This window comes from Peromyscus leucopus, chromosome 13 (assembly GCF_004664715.2).
Source record: "Peromyscus leucopus breed LL Stock chromosome 13, UCI_PerLeu_2.1, whole genome shotgun sequence".
In the NCBI taxonomy this organism is placed as follows: domain Eukaryota; kingdom Metazoa; phylum Chordata; class Mammalia; order Rodentia; family Cricetidae; genus Peromyscus; species Peromyscus leucopus.
In genome coordinates, this window is record NC_051074.1 from 4586946 (window position 1) to 4608421 (window position 21476).

At 37.9% G+C, this 21476-nt stretch overlaps 1 protein-coding gene across 11 annotated transcripts in view; it reads right to left on the reverse strand.

The window, feature by feature from the left end:
* The window catches only part of Usp40 (ubiquitin specific peptidase 40), a 79662-nt gene that overhangs the window by 46691 nt on the left and 11495 nt on the right, over window positions 1-21476 (reverse strand). For all 11 annotated transcript variants that reach the window (XM_037210077.1, XM_037210076.1, XM_037210073.1 and 8 more), the window contains 5 exons: window positions 17691-17837; window positions 15829-15972; window positions 9391-9519; window positions 6076-6171; window positions 4746-4853 (listed from right to left, as the gene is read on the reverse strand). In XM_037210077.1, the coding sequence (XP_037065972.1) occupies window positions 4746-4853; window positions 6076-6171; window positions 9391-9519; window positions 15829-15972; window positions 17691-17837 (624 nt within the window). The remainder of the gene's footprint in view (window positions 1-4745; window positions 4854-6075; window positions 6172-9390; window positions 9520-15828; window positions 15973-17690; window positions 17838-21476) is intronic.

Sequence of the window (21476 nt, forward strand, 5' to 3'; positions counted from 1 at the left end):
CATCCATGTTCATTGCTGCGCTATTCACAATAGCCAAGGGAACCAGAGTAGATGTTTGTCAGGAGATGAACAGAAAATGTGGAACATATATACAATAAATTTTTATATAGCCATAAAGAAAAATGGAGTCATGACATCTGAAGGAAAATGAATATAACTGGAAATCATTACATTAAGCAAAGTAAGTTTTGTCTTAGGAAGACAGATAATATATGCTTCCTCTCATATGTGGAATCTAGGTTTAAATATATATATATATTTATAGATATCCATATATTAATAGGTATGTATTTATATGCATATTTATACATGGTCATGAGCAAGGAGCAAGTGATCTTAAAGGCAGTGGGAAATAGAGATGGTAAAGAATATATGCAATAAGAAATGGAAGTTGGGAATAACAGGAGGAAGAAAGGAAACCATTGTTGCAGGACATTTGTTCACACTGACACTCCTTGACTACCAATAAAGTTTTCCTTGAATCAGAGGGCTGTGGAATATTCCTTTACACGGTGTGAATATATATCGCTATGATTGGTTTAATAAAGAAGCTGACGGGCCAATAACTGAACAGGATAAAATTAGGTGGGAGAGCCAAATGGAGAATGATGGAAAGAAGAAGGGTAGAATCAGAGGAGTTGCCAGCAGAGGCAGAGAGAAGCAAGATGGGCATGCCATATTGAGAAAAGGTCCTGAGCCAAGTGGCAAAGCATAGATAAAAAAATATGGGTTAATTTAAATGTAAAAGATAGCTAGGAACAAGCCTGAGCTATCAGCCGATCATTTACAATTAATATTAAGACTCTGAATTGTTATTCAAGAGCGGCTTCTGATATAGAAAAACTCTGCCCACAGAGGGTGAAGTCAGTGAGTCAGTCAATATTAATAAATATTAATATTAGTCATATTAATATATATGGGTTTAGAAGACCCAGATATAGGGGCACAGGAAGATATAGGAAGGGGCTTAAAAAGATTCACGGCTTTTTTGATCTGTGAATTGTGAAAGCTAGGGTCAGCTCATCATTTCTCTACTGCTCTTTGGATCTATCAGGTTTGTTTGTTTGTTTTTATCCCAATGTGGTGATATTGTGCTCCCCGAAATATTGTGCATCCTAATAAACTTTTTTGGGGTCAGAGACAGAACAGCCACAATATTAAACATAAAGGTTAGGCAGTGGTAGCACACGCCTTTAATCCTAGCATTCCAGAGGCAGAAATCCATGTGTTCAAGGATACAGCCAAGCATGGTGACACACGCCTTTAATCCCAGGGAGTGGTGGTAGAAAGCAGAAAGGTATATAAGGCTTGAGGACCAGAAACTAGAACCATTTGGACTAGTTAAACATTTGGCTGGTTAAGCATTTAGGTTTTGAGCAGCACAGTTATTTTAAGCAGTAAATTATTTTCTCTGTAGAAAATAGTATAAATTATAATATTTTCCAATAGGCCCTTTTAAGCCAAATGATAGCTGAATTGTACATATAAATATTGATTAGATTCTGGGATACAGAAGAAACCTATCTTCATCTGTTCAGAGAGCTACATTTTACTTAAGTTGTGTAAGTGAGCTTCCTAGTCATCTTTCCCTTTACTGTTTGATTTACGACAGACATTTTTCTATAGGCTAATCCATATTCTAAAAAGATTTTAGCCTCCCCTCCTGAAAGAACAGCCAGCATTTTCTTTCATCAGCTTGATACAGTACAAATTCTTATTCTAGTAGTGAAATGTTTCATTAAAGCTTGCCCTGTGATTGGGGAAAACCAAAACTTATAAGCCACAGTCATCCTAGGGGCTACCTACCTACTACCCTGCTAGGTAGCCTCCCTGAATCTGTGGGTTGCAGTCTGATTGTCCTTTGCTTTACATCTAATATCCACTTATGAGTGAGTACATACCATTGTTTGTCCTTCTGAGTTTGGGTTACCTCACTCAGGATGATATTTTCTAGTTCCATCCATTTGCCTGCAAATTTCATGATGCCATTGCTTTTCTCTGCTGAGTAGTACTCCATTGTGTATATGTATCACATTTTCTTAATCCATTCTTCAGTTGATGGGCATCTAGGTTGTTTCCAGGTTCTGGCTATTATGAATAATGCTGCTATGAACATAGTTGAGCATGTTTCTTTGTGGTATGATTGAGCATTCCTTAAGGGACTATTCTATTGTCACTAATTTCATAATCCTTTGGTTTTATTTTGACTCTTTAAAACTTTTCTTTGGTTTAATTTTGACTCTTTAAAACTTTTCTTTCCCGGTGGTGGCACACGCCTTTAATCCCAGCACTCAGGAGGCAGAGGCAGGTGGATCTCTGTGAGTTCGAGGTCAGCCTGGGCTACAGAGTGAGTTCCAGGACAGGCTCCAAAGCTACACAGAAAATCCCTGTCTTGAAAAACAAAACAAAACAAACCCCCCAAAAACAACAACTTTTCTTAAGGTATAAATATTATTTTAAAATTTATAAGATTATTATATATATATATTTAAACTTTCTGATAAACAAAGGCTGAGTATGTTTCCCACTACAGTCTGGAGTCTTAAGAACTGCTGCAGGGTAGGATACTAAAAATAAACCTGGACAAACAGAAAAAGCACTGAACAACAAGACTGAATATATAAAATAACTTTCCCTCTAATTTCTTTAAAAGTCCCCTAAATATTAAAAGTACAATTAGTTTGTGTAGCAGAACTGACATCACATGCAGTGGTGAGATGTAAGATGGTTACAAGCATCTTACACAGGACAGATTCAGTTGGCTCATCGATAATTAGTAATAAAATGTAAAATGTAATCTAGACATCAGTCACTAAAAATTAAACAGACAGGTAAAAAAATTAAAATAAACTAAAATTACTTAACTACAAAGGAAAGTGAGGAGGAAAAACAAGATAGAAAATAGAAAAATTAGTGATCTAGAAGATTCAAGGACAATCCTATCAATTATTACATTAAATGTAAATGAATAAATAATAAAAATAGAAAGATGTTGACAAACTCTCATCTGACAGCAAACAGAATGGAAGTGATGAGAATCAGGAAAAAGTTGTTTTCTTAAAAAGTTTAAACGCATGTAAACTTCTAGCAAGACCAATGAAAAAGAATTCAATAGTATACATTATCAATACATAAATGGAAAGGAGACATAATTCCAGGCCTTCAAAACTTAAAAGGATAACATGGTAATTTTTCAAATAGCATTATGACAATTAAGACAACAAATATAACAACCATAAAAAGTTAATTAAAAACCTTATTCCACCCTGCAAAAAGAAACAGACATGCATAAGAATCTTGAGTAGCTATATTCATACCAGACCAAATATACCTCACAGGACAGGTATAAGCAGAGATTAAGAAGGACATTTGATGTCAGGAGGCTGTAACAATATTAAATGTCCATATTCTTAGTAATACAGCTTCAAGATATACAAAGAATAGTCATAACTAAAGAAGGAAGGGACAAGCCCATAATTATAACTGGAAGACATAAAAATACCTCTTTTAATAATTTATAGGACAAAAAGAAAAAAATTAGTAAAGGCAGAGAATAAAAACCACTTTTAAGCAATTGATCTCACTGATATTTCTCTTTGGTTGTGAGCCTAGCCTTTAATGGCTGAGCCATCTCTACAGCCCCCTCATTGATATTCATGAAATATGACATCACCCAATGATGATGTCAGAAAACAATGTCTCAAAAACTGAGTCATGAAACAAGTCTCACTAAATTCAAAAGAAATGAGGTCACATCTAATAAGTTCTTAGAGCACAATAGTATTAACCAAAAAAAAAATTGGTTTGTAAATAAAATTAAAAGTTATTAGAAATCTCCAAATATTTGGAAATTAAGCACCACACTTTCACACATGGGAAATTACACAATTTTAAACTGAGTGATAAGGTGAAGTTACAGGTAAGTTAGTGCTTAGCAAGAAGTCTTAACTTTACAAGCATGTATCAGAAGACTTAACTACAGAAAGGTGCTAAATTAAATTTCTTCAAGTAGAAACAATTAAAAGTGAGAACATAAATAATAAAATAGAAAACAGATAACAGAGAACATCAACAGCTATATATTTAATTGCATCAAAAGCAAAGGTTGGCTTTTTTGAAAAGCCTTTCCACAACAATCTCAATAACCCCCCCCCCCCATGAACACTGATGAGAAGAAAGAAGCAAGGATATAAATCTTATTCATGAGAAGTGAAAAAGAAACCAAAACTTCAAGTTCTAAAGACACGAAAAAGACAATATGGGACATTCTGAACCAATTTTATGCCAGGAAATTAGAGCTCATAGACAGAGTCTCTAAAACAACATCATTACAAACAAATTCAAGCAGTGGAAAGTGAGCCTTTCTGATGGCTGAATTACTCACTTAACACTCAGAAGAGCAGGTCAATGCTGTGTTCTCTGTGAAGTTGCTGCATTTCTTGTAACACTAGTTCTTGAATCTGACTTAAACCCAGGAACCAAATGCCTGGCTTGACTACTTACTCCCTTGAGCTTTAGAGTAACTTCTTAGTGATTAACAGCTTCTTTTCCTGCTTATGTCTTTGTAAATAACCTAAATACAATGTATGTGATCTGTAACCTACCAGCAGAATTCTCACCACTAAACAAAAAGACTGATTACTTTTTATCTGTTTTAAAGCTCCTTTTACATAGGAACTAAACTCAAGTTGCTAGGATCATATGGTTCCTGGGATGAGGACTGCCTATGTTGACGCCAGCACTACCTTTCGTAATGGTCCATGCTGTTTTCTGTACTTCTTGTTCCAAGATATTCCTGTCTTTTTCAAGAGTTTCTGGCCCAGCTGATCAACAGGAATTTGATTGGTCTCCTCCTTATGAAAGAAATACAGTCAGTTAACATCTCATGAGAAATGATGACACTACAAATTCAGAGGGATCAAAAGGAGTACACCTGCTTCTCTTCCCTAGAGCACAAACTTATAATGAGATCAATCAGACTCTATGTTTTTTTTTTTTTTTTTTTTTTTTTTTTTTTTTTTTTTTTTTTGGTTTTTCGAGACAGGGTTTCTCTGTGTAGCTTTGCGCCTTTCCTGGAACTCACTTGGTAGCCCAGGCTGGCCTCGAACTCACAGAGATCCGCCTGGCTCTGCCTCCCAAGTGCTGGGATTAAAGGCGTGCGCCACCACCGCCCGGCCAGACTCTATGTTTTTAAAGTAACCTTAAGTGCCAGTTTAGAAGACCTTCAATTTGAAAACCCATTTGCCAAGGGTCTCAGACAGAAATTCAAAGAGCACCATGCAGAGGGAGTTCTGCAGTTTGCCACACTCCTAACATTATTTATGATTTTGGAAGAACAAGCAAGGAAGAAGGAAGATGTTGCTGACACAGGTTTTATATCTTCCTAAGATTAATAGGCTGTACCTTTAGCCCCCAATACTTCAGAATAGGATGTCCTTAGAGATAAGGACTCCAAAGACGCAGGTTAAAATGCTCTTTGGTTTATTTGGAGATAGGGTCTTATGTTGCCCAGGCTAGCTATGTAACTGAGAATGACTCTGAACTTCTGACCCTCTAACCTCCCAAGTTCGGGGATTATGTGGCACTTCATACACCACTTTATGTGGTACTAAATTTTAAACCTGGGTCTTGTATATGCTAGACAAGCATTTTACCAACTGGGCCACATTCCTGGTACGTGTCTTTTTTTGCGAGTGCTTCCAGTATCAGGACAAATAGATTCTGTAGCCCAGGCTGGCCCCAAATTCAAGATGTTTCTTCTGCTTCAGCCTCTCAAAATGAGAGATTAAAGGAAAGAGCCACCATACCTAATGAGTAAGTTCAAATGAATCAGGGTGTCGTGGCACACACCTTTAATCCCAGCACTGGGGAGGGAAAGGCAGGCGGATCTCTGTGAGTTCAAGGCCAGCTTGGTCTACAAAGCAGTGAGAACTTGTCTTAAAAAAAAAAAGTTAAAAGGAAATCATATTTCAATTTAGATATCCTCATATAAATTACACCACATACACAAACACAACACATACATGTATATATAATACTTACTTGCACATAAATATGTACAAAGACCCACTTTACCTGCAATAAGATTGTTTTTAGAATCATCAATGGGTCATCAACCTCTTCTTCATTCTGAAGATCTTTCAAATGCACATCCGTATCATTTATCTCTTCCTAAGAAGGAAAATAGTGTTTCACAGATGCCAGTTTAAAGGAAATAACCAAATAAAAATGTTTAAGCCACTGGAGAATGAAAGGTAAAACTATCATTATAAGCTATACAAGCTGGAGAATTAGGCAATTTTACACAATTTACTTAGTCTCTCTGGTTTTATATACAAATTAGGACTATGAGACAAAGAAAGACTCTAGCTTGTGGTTGTGTAAGAATGGCCTCCATCAGCTCATATATTTAAATGCTTAGTCACTAGGGAGCGGACTATTTGAGAAGGACTAGGAGATGTGACCTTGTTGGAATAGGTGTGGCTTTGTTGAATGAAGTATATAACTGGGGGTGGGCTCTGAGGTTTCAGAAAGCTCATACCAGGCTCAGTGTGCCTTTCTCTTTTTGCTCCATGCTCTCTGCCATGATGACGGACTAAACCTCTGAACTATAGCAAGCCTCCAATCAAATGCTTTCTTTTGCCTTATTATGGTGTCTCATCACAGCAACAGAACAGTGACTAAGACATAGTACAATACAGAGTGGGTTCCAACATTTTCCAGCTAAGAAACGTGGTGGCTCATAAAATTTGTGTTCATTATCATTCATTTAAAAATATTTTTTGGTCTTCACTAGTATGTTTACAGTTTCTTATTTTGGTTTAAGGAAATCCTACCCATTTTTGTAGGCTCAACTTAAACATTGACTTCTATTTCCTTATCATTCAAAAAGTTAACAGCCCAGGCTGTGCACTGTGGCACATATCCCTTGCTAGGCAAATTTTGTTGACTTTAAAAAACATACATATAGTTGGGCAGTGGTGGCATACTCTAATCTCAGCATTAAGCAGAGACAGGTAGATCTCTAGTTCCAGGACAGCCAGGGTTATACAGAGAATCCTTGTCTCAAAAACATAACAAAACCAAAAATACATATAACACTTTGCAAAAGTATTTTTTTGTTTTGTTTCTGTTTTGAGATGGTCTTGAACTCAGATCCACCTGCTTCTTTTGCTTTCAGAGTGCTGGGATCAAAGGCATTAGCTCTACAAGTTTTTTTGCTTTATTTTGTCTTTGTAAATTATAACTTTCTTAGATTTCTGATTTTTAAGAAAGATTTATTTATTTTATGTATTAGTGCTTATAGTTCATGTGTCATTGGTGCCCTCAGAGGCCTGAAGATGGTATTATATCCCTTGGAACTAGAGTTAGAGATGGTTGTGTGTTCCCATGGAAGTGCTGGGACCTGAGCTCAGGTTCTTTTCCAGAGCAGCAAGCTGAGCCTTTACTCCAGTCCATTGAAAAAGTATTTTAAACTAGCTAAAAAGTATTTTAAAACTAGCTAACTGCTAATTGATAACATTAAGAAATAACAGATTATGGCAGACCGGATCTATCATCTTTGGCAACTCATTAAAAATGATAAAGCAGACAAAACAAAAGCATCTTTTTCTTTTTAAGTTGATTTTTCTTAGTAAGTATACAAAACAATAATTTTCATTGTCAACTTGACAAATTCTAAAATCACCTGGGAGGTAGGCCTCTGGGCGTGCCTGTGGGGAATTATCTTGATTGGGTTAAGTGAGGTGGGATGACTCATTCACTATGGGGGGCACCATTCCCTGGGCTGAGATCCCAGACTGTATAAAAGAGAATGTGCACTGAATACAAGCATTCATCTCCCTCTGCTTTCTGACCAAAGATGTACTGTGAGCAGCTGCATCCTCGAGCTCTTGACCCCAGGACTTTCCTGCCATGATGCACCCTTCCTCCTTCAGCACAGTAACAAGGCAGTAACTAAGCCCAGCCTTGCTGACAGTATCCATTTCAATGCTCATACAGAACAGCTTCAGGGAGGGAAGCCTAGGGCTGACTCAAATCAGGGAGAAACAACCAATTCTCCAATCTTTGGCACCAACTGAATGTCCTACATCTCCACTCAATTCTGACACTAGCTATGTGGTAATAGATCCCACCTGTTGAGGAGTCAGTCTCAAAAGATTGGTCCTGGTCTACAGAGTGAGCTAGGGCTACACAGAGAAACACCGTCTCAAAAAACAAAAACAAAAAACAAAAAAACAACAAAACCCACAGAAAAAAAGAAAAGAAAATATATCAAGCTCACACAAAAATCCATATTCTACTTATTCTCTTCTATTTGTATTGAATCAGGGTCTTACTCTGTAGACTAGGCTTGCTTGAAACTCTCTGTAGCCCAGATTGGCCTCAAACTCACGGTGATTCTTTTGACTCAGCCTTCCAAGTGCTAGACATATAGGTGTGTGCCACCATGCCCACTTTCTTCAGAGTACCCTTGATTTTGTGAGGAGACAGGACTTTAATAGATAAGCAACTGGGTGTGACAGCCCACCTCTATGCCTGGAGTCCCAGCGCTTGGGACAGGCAGGATGAGTGTCAGCGACAAGACACCATAGACTGCAAAGTAAGACAGTGTCAAATAGACAGACTAACAGAAAACACAAAATCAAACCACCAGATAGGCAATGAGAGAACACAAAGCCTGTTCCTTCAAGTCACACTAACAGCAGAAGATTCTAACACTTCTGGAGAAGAGCAAGTCACTGCTTAAAAGATGAACACAAAATTTCAAAGAGATCTAGAACCCACAACCCTAGGGGAAGACAGAAGAATCATTAAACCTGAAAATAAAATACCATGTGACTGCTTTAGGAGTTAATAGGCTGCCAGCTGGAAAAATGACACAAATTGAAAGCAGCCGAGCAAAACTACAGGGGACAGCAGAGAGAAGCGCCCTCAGGCTGGACTGGCTCAGAGGCAGGTGCGCCTTTCAAGTCCAGAGCAGGGCCTTGGGCTGCTGAAAAAGGCTGAAACAGACCATGTTAAAGGTCTGTGGATTTGATGGGGGGGCTAGGCAAGAAAATATCCTTGTGTTTAGTAGGCAAACACAAAGCATTTACAAGCAGAGGGGCCAGACGCTCTCAACTTTAATCCAAATTGTTCACTAGAGTGAGGCTACTAGTGTGTAGGAGTCTATCTATGCCACGTGCACAAATATGACAAAGGTAAACAACTGGAGATTCTAGGTAGAGGGTACATAGGAGCTGTACATGTAAAATGAACCTTCAGGACTATCAAAGTTTTCTAAAGGAGGGGTATATACTAAAGGCAAAATGATCAACAGAATACTGTAACAGGAACAGAAATGTAACAAAATTACAAACTTATTTCTAAACAAATTTGTAAGCTTACTTGACATTGCCAGTTTCCTAGATGATCAACATCTTTAATGTACACATGGTAATGACCTCCATAGCAGCCACCTTTGTGGATAATGACGGAGAAGAGGTCATACATATATTCTGTATCATCCAGTTCACTCTAAAAGAAAAATAAACAATGATACAGTTTAATAAGGTGAGATACATAATCAAAGGGAAGAGAATCCCCCACCCCTGAAACTAGTAAGAAACATCCTTGTAGTATTCACATTTCACTGTAATGCCCCTTTGCTGCTGAGTCTCATAATGATTAGAATGCTATCACTGTATTTAAGGATAAATAAACACACATTTAAATAATTGGGCTTAAATTAAAATTTTTTCTTGTCTTGGAGGATGGCCTCAAGTTCTTGGAGATCTTCCTTCCTTGGCTTCTTATGTGTTATGATTATAGGCATGAACCACTATGCACAGCTGAATTTTAAGTCTTAACTTATAGATTTATTGCCAATCATACCACACTGAGCACATGCATCCGAAGATGTTATTTTTACTGTCATTAACTAAGTTAATGAGTCTGTGTTAGAGACTGTTAGTAAAGAAAGCCATCTTTATATTATGCCCATCATGCTGTTTAGGACACATGCTCTTTTCCTACCCAAACTGCCTGATATCCCAAGAAGGATGCTGTGTACCTTCAAGTCAAGGCTCTCCTGGCATGTTAGTTCCCTGCACAGAATAGGAACTCAGCAATTGTAAACATCACCTGGTCTTGTTCAGAGACGGTTACTTTACTGGAATGAACAGGTTCCTCTATGATCAACCTCTTCTATAATATACTATGCAATCAATTACAAGTAACCCAACAGTAAACTCCTACAGTAATGATGAAAAAATTATATTATATTTAAGAGACACTTTAAATTCCAGATGCAGAAGGAAAAGGAAAAACCAGCTATGGTGGCACACCTCTGGTGGCACACCTCTGTAATTCCAGTACTTAGGAAACCATCCTTAGCTACACAGCAGGTTTTATGCTAGCCTGGGCTACATGAGGCCCTGTCTATAAAAACAACAACAAAAAGGAAGAAGAAAAGACAGAGAAAGAAAAGAGAAATGGGGGAGAGAGCAAGGGAAGGGAGGGAAGGGAGGAAAGGAGGCAATAAAGCCTTAGTCTTTTCATTCTAGGAGCGTGAACCACAGGACATGAGATATGAGGTCTCTTCTGGCTTTGAACTCAGTGTCATCTGCAATGTAAAATGTGCACATGGGTGTTACCTGGGAGATACAAGTGACTGGAAGAATTTATTTTCTTAACTATAGTTTTTAAGTGGGCAACATTTAAAAAATGTCTTATTCAGGCAAAAGACAAGACACAGAAAGATAAAAAAATGACATTTTTTCTCAATATAGAAATTCAAAAGTAAAATTAATGTGGAGTTTCTACATAAGTGCCTGTTTTTGATATATTAAAATATGTTAGAATCATGTGACAAACTGCCTTTTATAAAAGGAGAAACAAGTATATTAGTAGCTCTAGGAAAATCATTTTTTGAGTGTTTCAGTAACAGGCTTAGAGCCAGCAGGCACTACTAGATCCCAGGGATGGTAATTCATGTAACAAAACAAATAAATAGCACAGAGCTCAGCAGTGAGGCCCAAAATAGAGGGAGGCTCAGCTATGAAGTTAAAAAAAAATATTTACATATATTTTAACACAGAAATTCGACAACTGGATGTTTGTAAACAAAACAATTATCTGTAATAAGAAATAGGTAGAATGATGGAAAAAATAGAGAACCTGGAAATAAATGACAAAACTATGCCCACTTAATTTCTCACATACCTTGGATAAAAGGCAGCCAATTCAACAATGGCTCTAGCCTACTTGTAGAAGATGAAGTTAGATTTTTATCTTTCACCTTGTACAAAAATCTATTCAAAATGTATCACAGACCTTAATTTAAAGCCTGCAACCCTGAAATTTCTAGAACGTAAGGGGATATCTTTCAAGATAATGGAGAAGGCAAAAACTTTTTGAATAGAATACTAATACACAGGAACTAACCCACTATCAAAAAATGGGACTACACAAAAATAAAAGATTCTGTACAGCAAAGAAACAATCAGCATAATTAACAGACAGTACACAGGATAGAAGAAAGGCTTTCACAGCCACACTTCAGACAAGAAGCTAATATCAGAATTTACCAAGAAATGCAGGCATTAAATGCCAAGGAAATAAAACTGCCAGTCAACAGAAAGACAGACAAATTTAATAGACAGTTAATTTTCAATAAAATAACTAAAGAAACACAAATGGCCAATAACTACTTTAAAAGTGCTCAAATCCCTAGCCAAATACTTTGAGATGCTCCACCTGACCACATTCAGAACGGCTCTCATCAACAAATGTGACAACCAATACAGGTGTGGATGTGGAGAGAAATGAACCCTTAGCCAATGTTGTTGGAGGTTTAAGTTAATACAGCCATTGTGGAAATCAGTTTGGAGATTTCTCAAAAAATTCAAACTATAACTACCATACAACCCAGCTACTTCACTCCTGGGTATATAATATCCCCAGAGAACTCCGTACCTTATTGTCTTAGTTAGAGTTCCTACTGCTGTGATGAAACACCATAAACAATTTGGGGAGGAAAGAATTTATTTGGCTTACTTATCTGGAGTCACAGCCCACAGAGGGAAGCCTGGGCAGGAATTCAAACAGGGAGGGACCCTAAGGCAGGAGCTGATGCAAAGGCCATGGAGGAATGCTGCTTAGGTTTTGCTCTGCCTGCTTTCTTATAGAACCCAGGACTACCAGCCCACAGGTGGAACCACCCATAATGGGCTGGGTTCTTCCAAATCAACCACTAATTAAGAAACTGCCCTACAGGCTTGCCTGCAGCAAGATCTGATGGAGGCATTTTCTCAATTGAGGTTCCTTTCTCTCAGAAAACACTAGCTGTGTCAAGTTGACATAAAAACTAGACAGGACAATTAACCCCTTGTCAATTTGACATACCAATATAACACTGTTTAGCCATACTCTTTTTTGTTCATCCCCAAGATCACACATTAATATAAAACATTCCAACTTTTAAAAGTCCCACAACCTTTAAAAATTCAAACACTTAATGTTAGAATTCCTAGCCACTCCCCCAGCTACATGATTGCACATGCGCTGTCCAGTAGCCAGGCAAGATGCTTAGTCATCCTAGGGCCTTATGTCCTACGTAATTTATGCACTGCATGATCACATAATTTGTGCCCAGCATGATCACGTAGTTTATGCACATACGTGGCATAGCTACGTAAGCCCATATGCGCTTGTGTGTGGGAGGGGGGAACCTATAAAAGCAGGTTCCACTTATTCCTCCCCTCTGTTCCTGCATGATCATTCCATAGGCCTCTGCACACCCCTTCTGTTCCCTTCTCTTAATAAACTCTTATGGTGGGTTTTGTTGTGCCTTGTGGCTTTTCTCAAATGGTAAAAAAAACACTGCTTAATAAATAACACTTAAAACTTCAGTGTCTTTAAAATATTCAAACTCTAAAGATCCAAGGTATTTTTAAGAGTTCAGAGTCTCTCAACTGTGGGCTCCTGTAAAATAAGAAATAAGTTAAACACTTTACTTTGAGAGGGAAGAACTAGGGCACATTCACAATCTGAACCAAGCTAAATCAACTTGAACAGTATAAATAACTCAGTGTTCAATGTCTGGGATTCACTCATGATCTAGGCTCCTGCAAAGGGCCTGGGTCACCTCTCCAGCTCTACCTTCTTCAGCTCACACAGATTGTCTTCTAGGCTCAGGTCAGTCCCACTCCATGGCTCCTGCTGTCTTTGGTGATCTTCTCATGGTACTGGCATTTCCACAATGCTGCAACTGGGTTGCACTTTCTCCAATAGCCTCTCATGGGCTCTCTTCATGGCACTATGCCTTAACTATATCCTCCATGACCCTTTCAAAGCTGGGGCTCCAAATGCTACTGAAGTCCCAGAGGCTGCACTTTCACCAATGACCTTTCTTGACCTCTCAGAGTACCAAGCCTCAGCTGGTCTCTATGACCCTTTCATGCTTCCAAAACAAGTACTATCTGGGAGACTCTTACATAATACCAGTTCACCTGCCAGCTCAAGGTACAACCTTGGCTGCCTCTGTGTGTTGACCCCAAGGAAAAAGCCCCCAGAAGATTTCGCCTCAATGATTCTGCTCTCTTCTTAATCACCGCTAATTACTCAGCTCTAGGTGACCAGCATCAATTGTCCCAGTAAAGCAAGGGTTTCACTTTAGTGGTTCTGGTCTTTTGTTAATCATGCTGAGTCTTCAGCCCCAGCTGACCACAATCACAGACTTAATTCAAAATAGCAAATAGCCAAGAAAGAGTCTTTAAACGTCCCCCTGAACTTCATAAGCCAGGCCTCCATCTGCACTGTTCTCAGTATTATCTTCTGAGCTCCAACAGAAAACCCACAGAGATCTCAACGCTCAAAGGCTTTTTTAGCCCAAGTTCCAAAGTCCTCCCCAAAACAACATGATCAGGTTTGCCACAGCAATACCCTACAATCTTGGCATCAATTTCCATCTTAGGGTTACTGCTGCTCTGATGAAATACCATAACCAAAAGCATCTTGGGTAGTAAAGTGTTTATTTGGCTTACATATCTGGAGTCATGGTCCACTGAGGGAAGCCAAGACAGGAACTTGAACCTGATGGGAACCTGGAGGCAGCAGCTGATGCAGAGGCATGGAGGAGTACTGCTTACTTATTTGCTCATGGCTTATTCAGCCTGCTTTCACATAGAACTTAGGACCACCACCCCATGGGTGGCAACACCCACAATGGGCTGGGTCCTTCCAGATCAATCACTAATTAAGAAAACGCTCTACAGGCTTGCCTGCAGTCAGATCTTATGGAGGTATTTTCTCAGTTGAATTTGCTTCCTCTCAGATGATATTAGCGGGTATGAAGGTGACATAAAAACTAGCTAGAACATTTACTATTGAGATATTTGCACCCCCATGTTTATTACTGCTTTTTTCACTATAACAAAGAATTGGAATCAATCAACCAAGATGTCAACAGACAAGTGGATAATGGAAATTTGGTGTGTATATATATATATACCAAATATATATATAAATACGTGCATATATTCATATATATACATGAATATTAAGCAGCTCTAAAAAATGTAATAACAAAATTTGTGTGAAAAATCCCACATGGTATCCCTCATATGTGGATATATACCAAGTCAATATGCACATGTGGGTACAGTATAACAAGTGGGAAAGAGAAGAAAGGCTAAATATAATAGGATGAGGAAGATATAATAGGATGAAGAACTGAATGTAGGCAATGGCTATGAGTTATGAAAGAGGATATAAGGTTTATTATTTTTCTAGTTTTAATTTTGCCATGGGCTTTTCATTTTTGGTGGTGGGCAGGTTCATAAAAAGTATATTTGATCGAGAAAGTGTAAAATCAATGCAAAGCTCCACAGCTTTAGAATGGCTATCTGTATAGAAGAAGTTCACTGAGCTCTAAACACTTGGGGGGTCTGGTTAATTTCAGTGTATGACTTTTTTATTTTCGACTTTTTTTTTAATAATAAAGTTTATTTTAAAAAAAGAAATACATAAGTCCTCACTCTGATTTTGGTATATATAAGAGTGACATAAAATATTTTAAAATGCCTTATAAAGTAGGCTAATTTCATAATTAATTTGATTTCAAAATATTTTCTTTCCTGTGTCTTAAGGATTCTACTGTTCTGCTGCTGCTGTTTGGTGGCACTGCAGATGAAGCCATGTTCTTGCCTTGCCAGGCAAGTGCTCTATAGTAGCTGTACCCTGGCCTTGCAAACTCTAGGAAAGTTCCATTTGCCTGTGCAAGTTCTAGATATGAACTCATTACTACACTCAAATTACACTAAATCTAAACAGCAAAGTAACAAAATTACTGGTCATTTTTCTAAAAGCAGGTAATTTATAGTTTGATTTATAAATTTTCATCTTAAAGATTTCTCAAGAAGAATTTAACAAAGAAAACTGAGATACTTTACACATTCAAAAGGACTGTCAGGCATGGTACCATAGGCCTGTAATCTTAACCCATAAGATACAGGTTGAGTTCAAGGCCAACCTGGGCTGTAAAAGATCCTGTTTCAAAGAAAAAAAGAACAAAAGGAGAAATTCAAAAAGAGTGCAAGAAAACCAATTTGGACCACTTTCTCCTCCTTGGAGACGTGAACTTTCGGCCATGTCTGAAGATGTTCTGCCTTGTCTGTTGAGTAGGTATGCATACACATTATACGATTCAGGGGGCAGTCACCATGACAAAGAATTATTTAACTCAAAATATTAATAGGACCATGGTTGAGAAATCCTATAATAAACTGAGTATTTTAATCTTGGGAAGGAAGGAAGGAGAAAGAATTCAAAAATAAAGGTTCAAACCTGTTCACAAAAAGGCTTGAGATTGATCCGGAGGGGGAACGTATAACAGCTCGTTTCCTTGTAGCGTTCACATTTCACAAAATCAAAATTAAATCTTAGTAATGAAATAGTAAGAAAAGGAGGCAGCTTACGTAATTTGGCAGACTGTAAAAAGAAAAATTAACAAAGTTTTAAAAATGAAAGGATACACAATGCTACATAAAATAGTAAAAAATGACATAAATATGTCCTTAAATCATACAAATACATACTGAATCCAATATAAACTTAAATCACACAAGCAGATTCTGAATTCAATATAAATTCATTTACTTTATAGAACGAAGGATGGTATTGTACAATTACGCTTACAGAAAAAGACATTTACAAGCCCCAGTTTTATGCTTTTGGGGTTGTTATCCAAAATTACTATTTGATGGGTGTGTCCTAAATGGGTGCTCCCTCTCTGTCATTATTCATTTCCTGCCTAGCCCTTGGCCTTTCACCTTGTTCCTTGCTCCTTTGCTTTACCTAGCAAACACATAATCTTATTCAGTGAAGAAGTAGAACTCTGAATGATTCAAAGTTGTACATGTATACATATTTTTTTCTGGAGAGAAGATTCATAGTTGTCATTAGATGGCTTGTTGTTCTTTTAAGATTTATTTTTATTTTGTGTATGGGTGTTTTGTCTGATTCCCTGGGACTGAAGTTACAAATGGTTGAGAGTGGTGGGTGCTGGGAATCTATTCCCGTCCTCTGGAAGAGTAGCCAGTGCTCTTAACCACTGAGCCACCTAACCAGCCCCTATCTGTTGTTTCCTAAGTTCAAAAGCAGACATCTTATTGCTGTTTTAATTCCTCACTTTAAAACAAAATACTAATTAAGTTGCTTTTTAAGAGTCATCAGCTGTCCCCAATGTTCTTGCACTGGTGGCCTTAGGGAAGAAAAATGCTTCTCTGCAGAAATCAATAATTATATATGTTTAACATTACTAAATACATACTTAAAGTTACAATTTCATATATCCTATGGATTAAAAAAGGTGAAATAAGGCTAGGAATAGTAGTGTGTACTTATAATCCCAGGATTTAGAAGGAGGAAGAATGAGAGTCTGAAGATAACCTGGGCTATATAGCAAGTTCCTGGCGAGCCTGGGTTACACAGAAAGACTGTCTAAAAACAACAAAAGAAAAAAAGTAATCATTATAACATGAAAGATTTCTAAACTTATTCCAAAGACGCACCTAAAATAAACAAGTAACTCAACTCTAATATGGCTAGAAAAGAGTGCCACAGTGGTCACAGGTAGAAAAGGAGCTGAGAGGAAGGCTAGAGAGGTACAGCAAATGGCACATCCAAGTCAGACGAATGGAAAATACACTGATCACACACACACACACACACACACACACACACACACACACACACACCTCTAATAATAATTTTATATTAATATTAAAGAATTACTAATACTTAGCAGATCAGCTAACACTAGCTTTTGTTGGAAATTAACCATGTAAAAAACATTAAAAACCCATTTCACACAGAAATCAGAAATAGCTGTGCAAGTATGTTGGAAAAAAATATACTTGGTTGCTAGAGGAGATAAAGGAGGGAAAAACAAACTCAAAAAGGTTTTCCAAATCTGTCTTCTGAAGACAGCCATTCATAGGCCAGACTCCTGGAGAATAAGTAGGTAAATTCATGTAGGACACAGAACTCTTCCCCTAACTGGCACAACACACTAGCATGAGGCCAGTTTTCAGACTCTGAGGTGTTGCCGTCTGTAGCAATTAAGTGTATCTTCCTGACTTCACACAGATGACTTCAGCTGGCATATCTTCTTGTCTATAGGCATAAAGGAAGGAAGGCATGGTTACCTTTGCTGCTTTAACCAGCCGGTCACAGGTTCCACAGTGGTACAGGTTATCACAGTCGAAAACTTCCTCTTCCACATACATGTTCCAGAGTGCATCTTCTAAACCAGATACGTTTTTGACTGCTACTGTCAGATCCAAGAAGTCTTCCTGAAATATAAAAGAATATTATACTGAGAGAACAAATGATTTCACAGAAGTTTACAACTGAAATATATATTTGGAACGATCAAATATATATATTCTTCTATTTGCACATAAGAAGATATATATGCCATGGTTATATATTGTAAATTCTTATCACTAAATTATTATTCTTTCTTTTTTTTTTTTTTTTGGTTTTTCGAGACAGAGTTTCTCTGTGTAGCTTTGCGCCTTTCCTGGAGCTCACTTGGTAGCCCAGGCTGGCCTCGAACTCACAAAGATCCGCCTGCCTCTGCCTCCCGAGTGCTGGGATTAAAGGCGTGCGCCACCACGCCCGGCAATTATTATTCTTTCTAAGTCAAACTATAATTTCAAGTACATTAAGAAAATAGTTTATAAGAAAAAGGTTTATGAGTTTAAATGTAGATGCAATAAACCTCATGTTTCCCCAGGAAATAAATTGTAAAATCTGAGTTTAAGTAACACACACACACAACACATACCGCATATGCGTATGTACACACACACACACACACACACACACACACACACATTCACACACATGCACACATACACACAGTTGGTTAGTATTGCTTTAATCTTTAAAATGATAACAGCAACTCCTAGGCAGAGTTGAATTTTTCTAATGTAAACTTCCTCATTTTCTTTTGCTAAGATTGGTTTAAAATATGCTGAGAAAATGACAAGAAAAAATATTTTGATACAGATTAAACAGGTATTTCTATGAAAATTAAAAAGATGGCACTTTGTAAAAAGGAAATCTCCTAAATCTACTGTGAGAACCCATGAAGTTTTCCTAGTGAGATTTGAGCTTGCTTTACCCAGTAGAGCTGCATTAGAGGATTGCTTGACCATGTGTATGGTTACTAGGTGATTGGAAGGGTCTACACCTGGCTGAGCTAGGGGGAGGTCTTTGCTCCACCCCTTGGCATTCCTATAAATAGCACTTTAGAAGAAACAGAAGGGGCCGGTGGATAATGATCCAGGCCCTCCCCAGGCTATCCTGTGTTTCTATCTGTTTTTCTCCCTTCCATCCTTCTATCTAATATCTCTTATCCCTCTCTGCTCAAGAGTTCCCTGTCATAAAATGTGGGAGTTAGTCTCCCAGCTGGGCTCCCACAAATGGTGCCAGGAACAGGGACAGGGGACTTCGCAAAGGGAGAGAAGGGGCATCATGGGTGTAAGGGGGGCATGCCTGATAAGGAATTAAAAATAAAGGCGATAGTATTTTGTCAGGAGTGAAAGTGAGGCGGCTGAATGCCAAAGTTGAAAAGTGAGGCTGCAGTGAATATTTCTCTCTATCCAGGTTTCTTCCTTTTCTCTCTCTTAGTTTCTACCTATGAAAAGAAAAAAAAAAATAAGGTAGAATGTAGGGATATAGTGTAGAAAAAAACTTAGGGCAAGAAGGAAAAAAATAAGGTAGAATATAGTGTAAGAAAAAACTTAGGATAAGATAAGCAACAGGATAGAGGAACTATGTCCTTGAATTTCCAGCTCTGGGTCTATGAATGCAAACTCCTGGGAAGAATCAGATAAAATATATTAAAGATGAGAAAAACGGGCAGAAAAAGATTCCTGTGGAAGCTTTTGGCCTGTGAACAGCTTAGATTTCAGTCCTGAGCAGCAGAGGAAAGAATCTTCCCTGAGGTGGATATGAGTGAAATAAAACTCTTCACTCCACTGACATTGTTAACTGTATGAAAACATCATACCATCAGAATTAAGTTTCCTTGGCCATGAAGCCAAGTTTAGGGAACAGAAGTCTTGGGAAAAACTTAGTAATCTTTCTCTCAAAAATTGAAAGCTTTTCAGGTCTTTCATTTTCAGGTTTTTTTTCTTCCTGTAAGGGCAGAATTAAACTCACCTGGAAAATCTATCAGAATGAGAAAAATCACCTGTAATTGCTCTAGAAAAAAACAAAAAACCTCTTGGAATATGACAAATCCTCTCTGCTAGTCCTGTCCCTCCTTCAAGCCAGTAGTAGAAAAACAGCAGCCAGAATACCCTGCAGCCAGAGCTATGCCCAAGAAAATGCAGGCAGAAAGCTGAGGAGAGCCGCAGCAGAGGCAGTGCAGGACCCGGGGAGGGGCTGCTGGTATGGAAAAAGCAGTTAGCAGAGCCTGAGCATTGCATCAGTGACAGGGACTTTATCTGGGGAGGAGACAAGCCAGAACAAGACAAAGATCTATCCCGGAGGGAATCTCTCTAAAAAGGATGAAAAAGCTTTTATTTCAAGGACTTTCATCTTCTTTCACTGACCTGGTAAGACAGGGGAGCAAGCCCCGATGGGTCTTTGCACCAAAGCTCCTGTCGGAATGAGCATGGGCAGACCAACGTGACCTGCTCTGGGCAAAGTGTCAGGTAAAGGAAATACACCTATCAGTGCCAGCTCAGGGAGAACAGAAATCTCCCGTAGTAAAAGAGCAAAATCTTGACTCAGAAACCTCCCGTAGTAAAAGCAAAAGCTTGAACACAAACCGTGTAAACGGAAACGGGAGTGTGGTGGACCAGAAAGGCAGTATGGGAAATGTAATTAGTTCATAACAGCGTGACGATATAAAGAAAGGCAGCTTGGGAAATGTAGTCCGTAAAAAAGATACTGGTACTGCACTGACCCCAAACTCTGGTTGTGTTTTTTTTTTTTTTCCCCCCAGCTCAAAATGCTATTTTTTTCCACAAGCTTTGTTAGCTTGCCTCTCAAGAACTACAAATAGATAGGCAATTAAAATGCTAATACCATTTGTCAACAAGTCACTTTGAAACCCTTTAGAAAACTAGGGAAAGAGGACCATACACTGGGAAATTGCTTTGGGTGTGAAAAAAAGAGAAAACTTACAGGCCAATAAAAAAAAAAAAAGAAAGAAAGAAAGAAACTTGGGTTGTGCTTGAAATCCAAGAGAGAAACATTGGCATCACTGAAACGCTCACGATAATCTTAAAAGGCAGCTTTCAAAAATTAAGAAGAAGAAATTTTACCCTCAGTCAAACTTAGAGCCACTGATGAATTAGGCTCTAACTTCAAACTGTCAGGAAAACTTTTAGAATGATATCAAAGCAGACTATAAACTCTGAACTTTAGAAATGATTTGTGTACTTCCTGTCTTGTTAATAGTTCTGTTAAGAAATATTTTCTAGATGTTTGCTATAGAGTTTGCTTTTGAATGTAAGTTATATTAATAGATTCTTTCTAGGGGCTGGAGAAATGGCTCAGAGGTTAAGAGCACTGACTGCTCTTCCAGAGGACCTGAGTTCAATTCCCAGAACCCACATGGTGGCTCACAACCATCTGTAATGAGGTCTGGTGCTCTCTTCTGTGTACATAATAAATAAATCTTTAAAAAAGATTCTTTCTAGTATAAGTTAGTTCTGTTAAGAGATTCTTCTAAATAAGTTTGTAAAATAGGTTTATAAAGTTTCCTCTTGAATATGTTTGTAAAAAGTGTAAATGTTGAATGTAAAAAGTGTAAATGTTGAATGTAAGTTTATAAAAAGTGTATAGTGATGTTCATATTAGAATTATTTTTATTACTCCATTAATATCTGTCTAGTCTGGACAAGTTAGGTAACACTAATTTTTAAAAGATAAACCAAATCAAATTAGAGGCATCTTGAAGTTTTTATTAC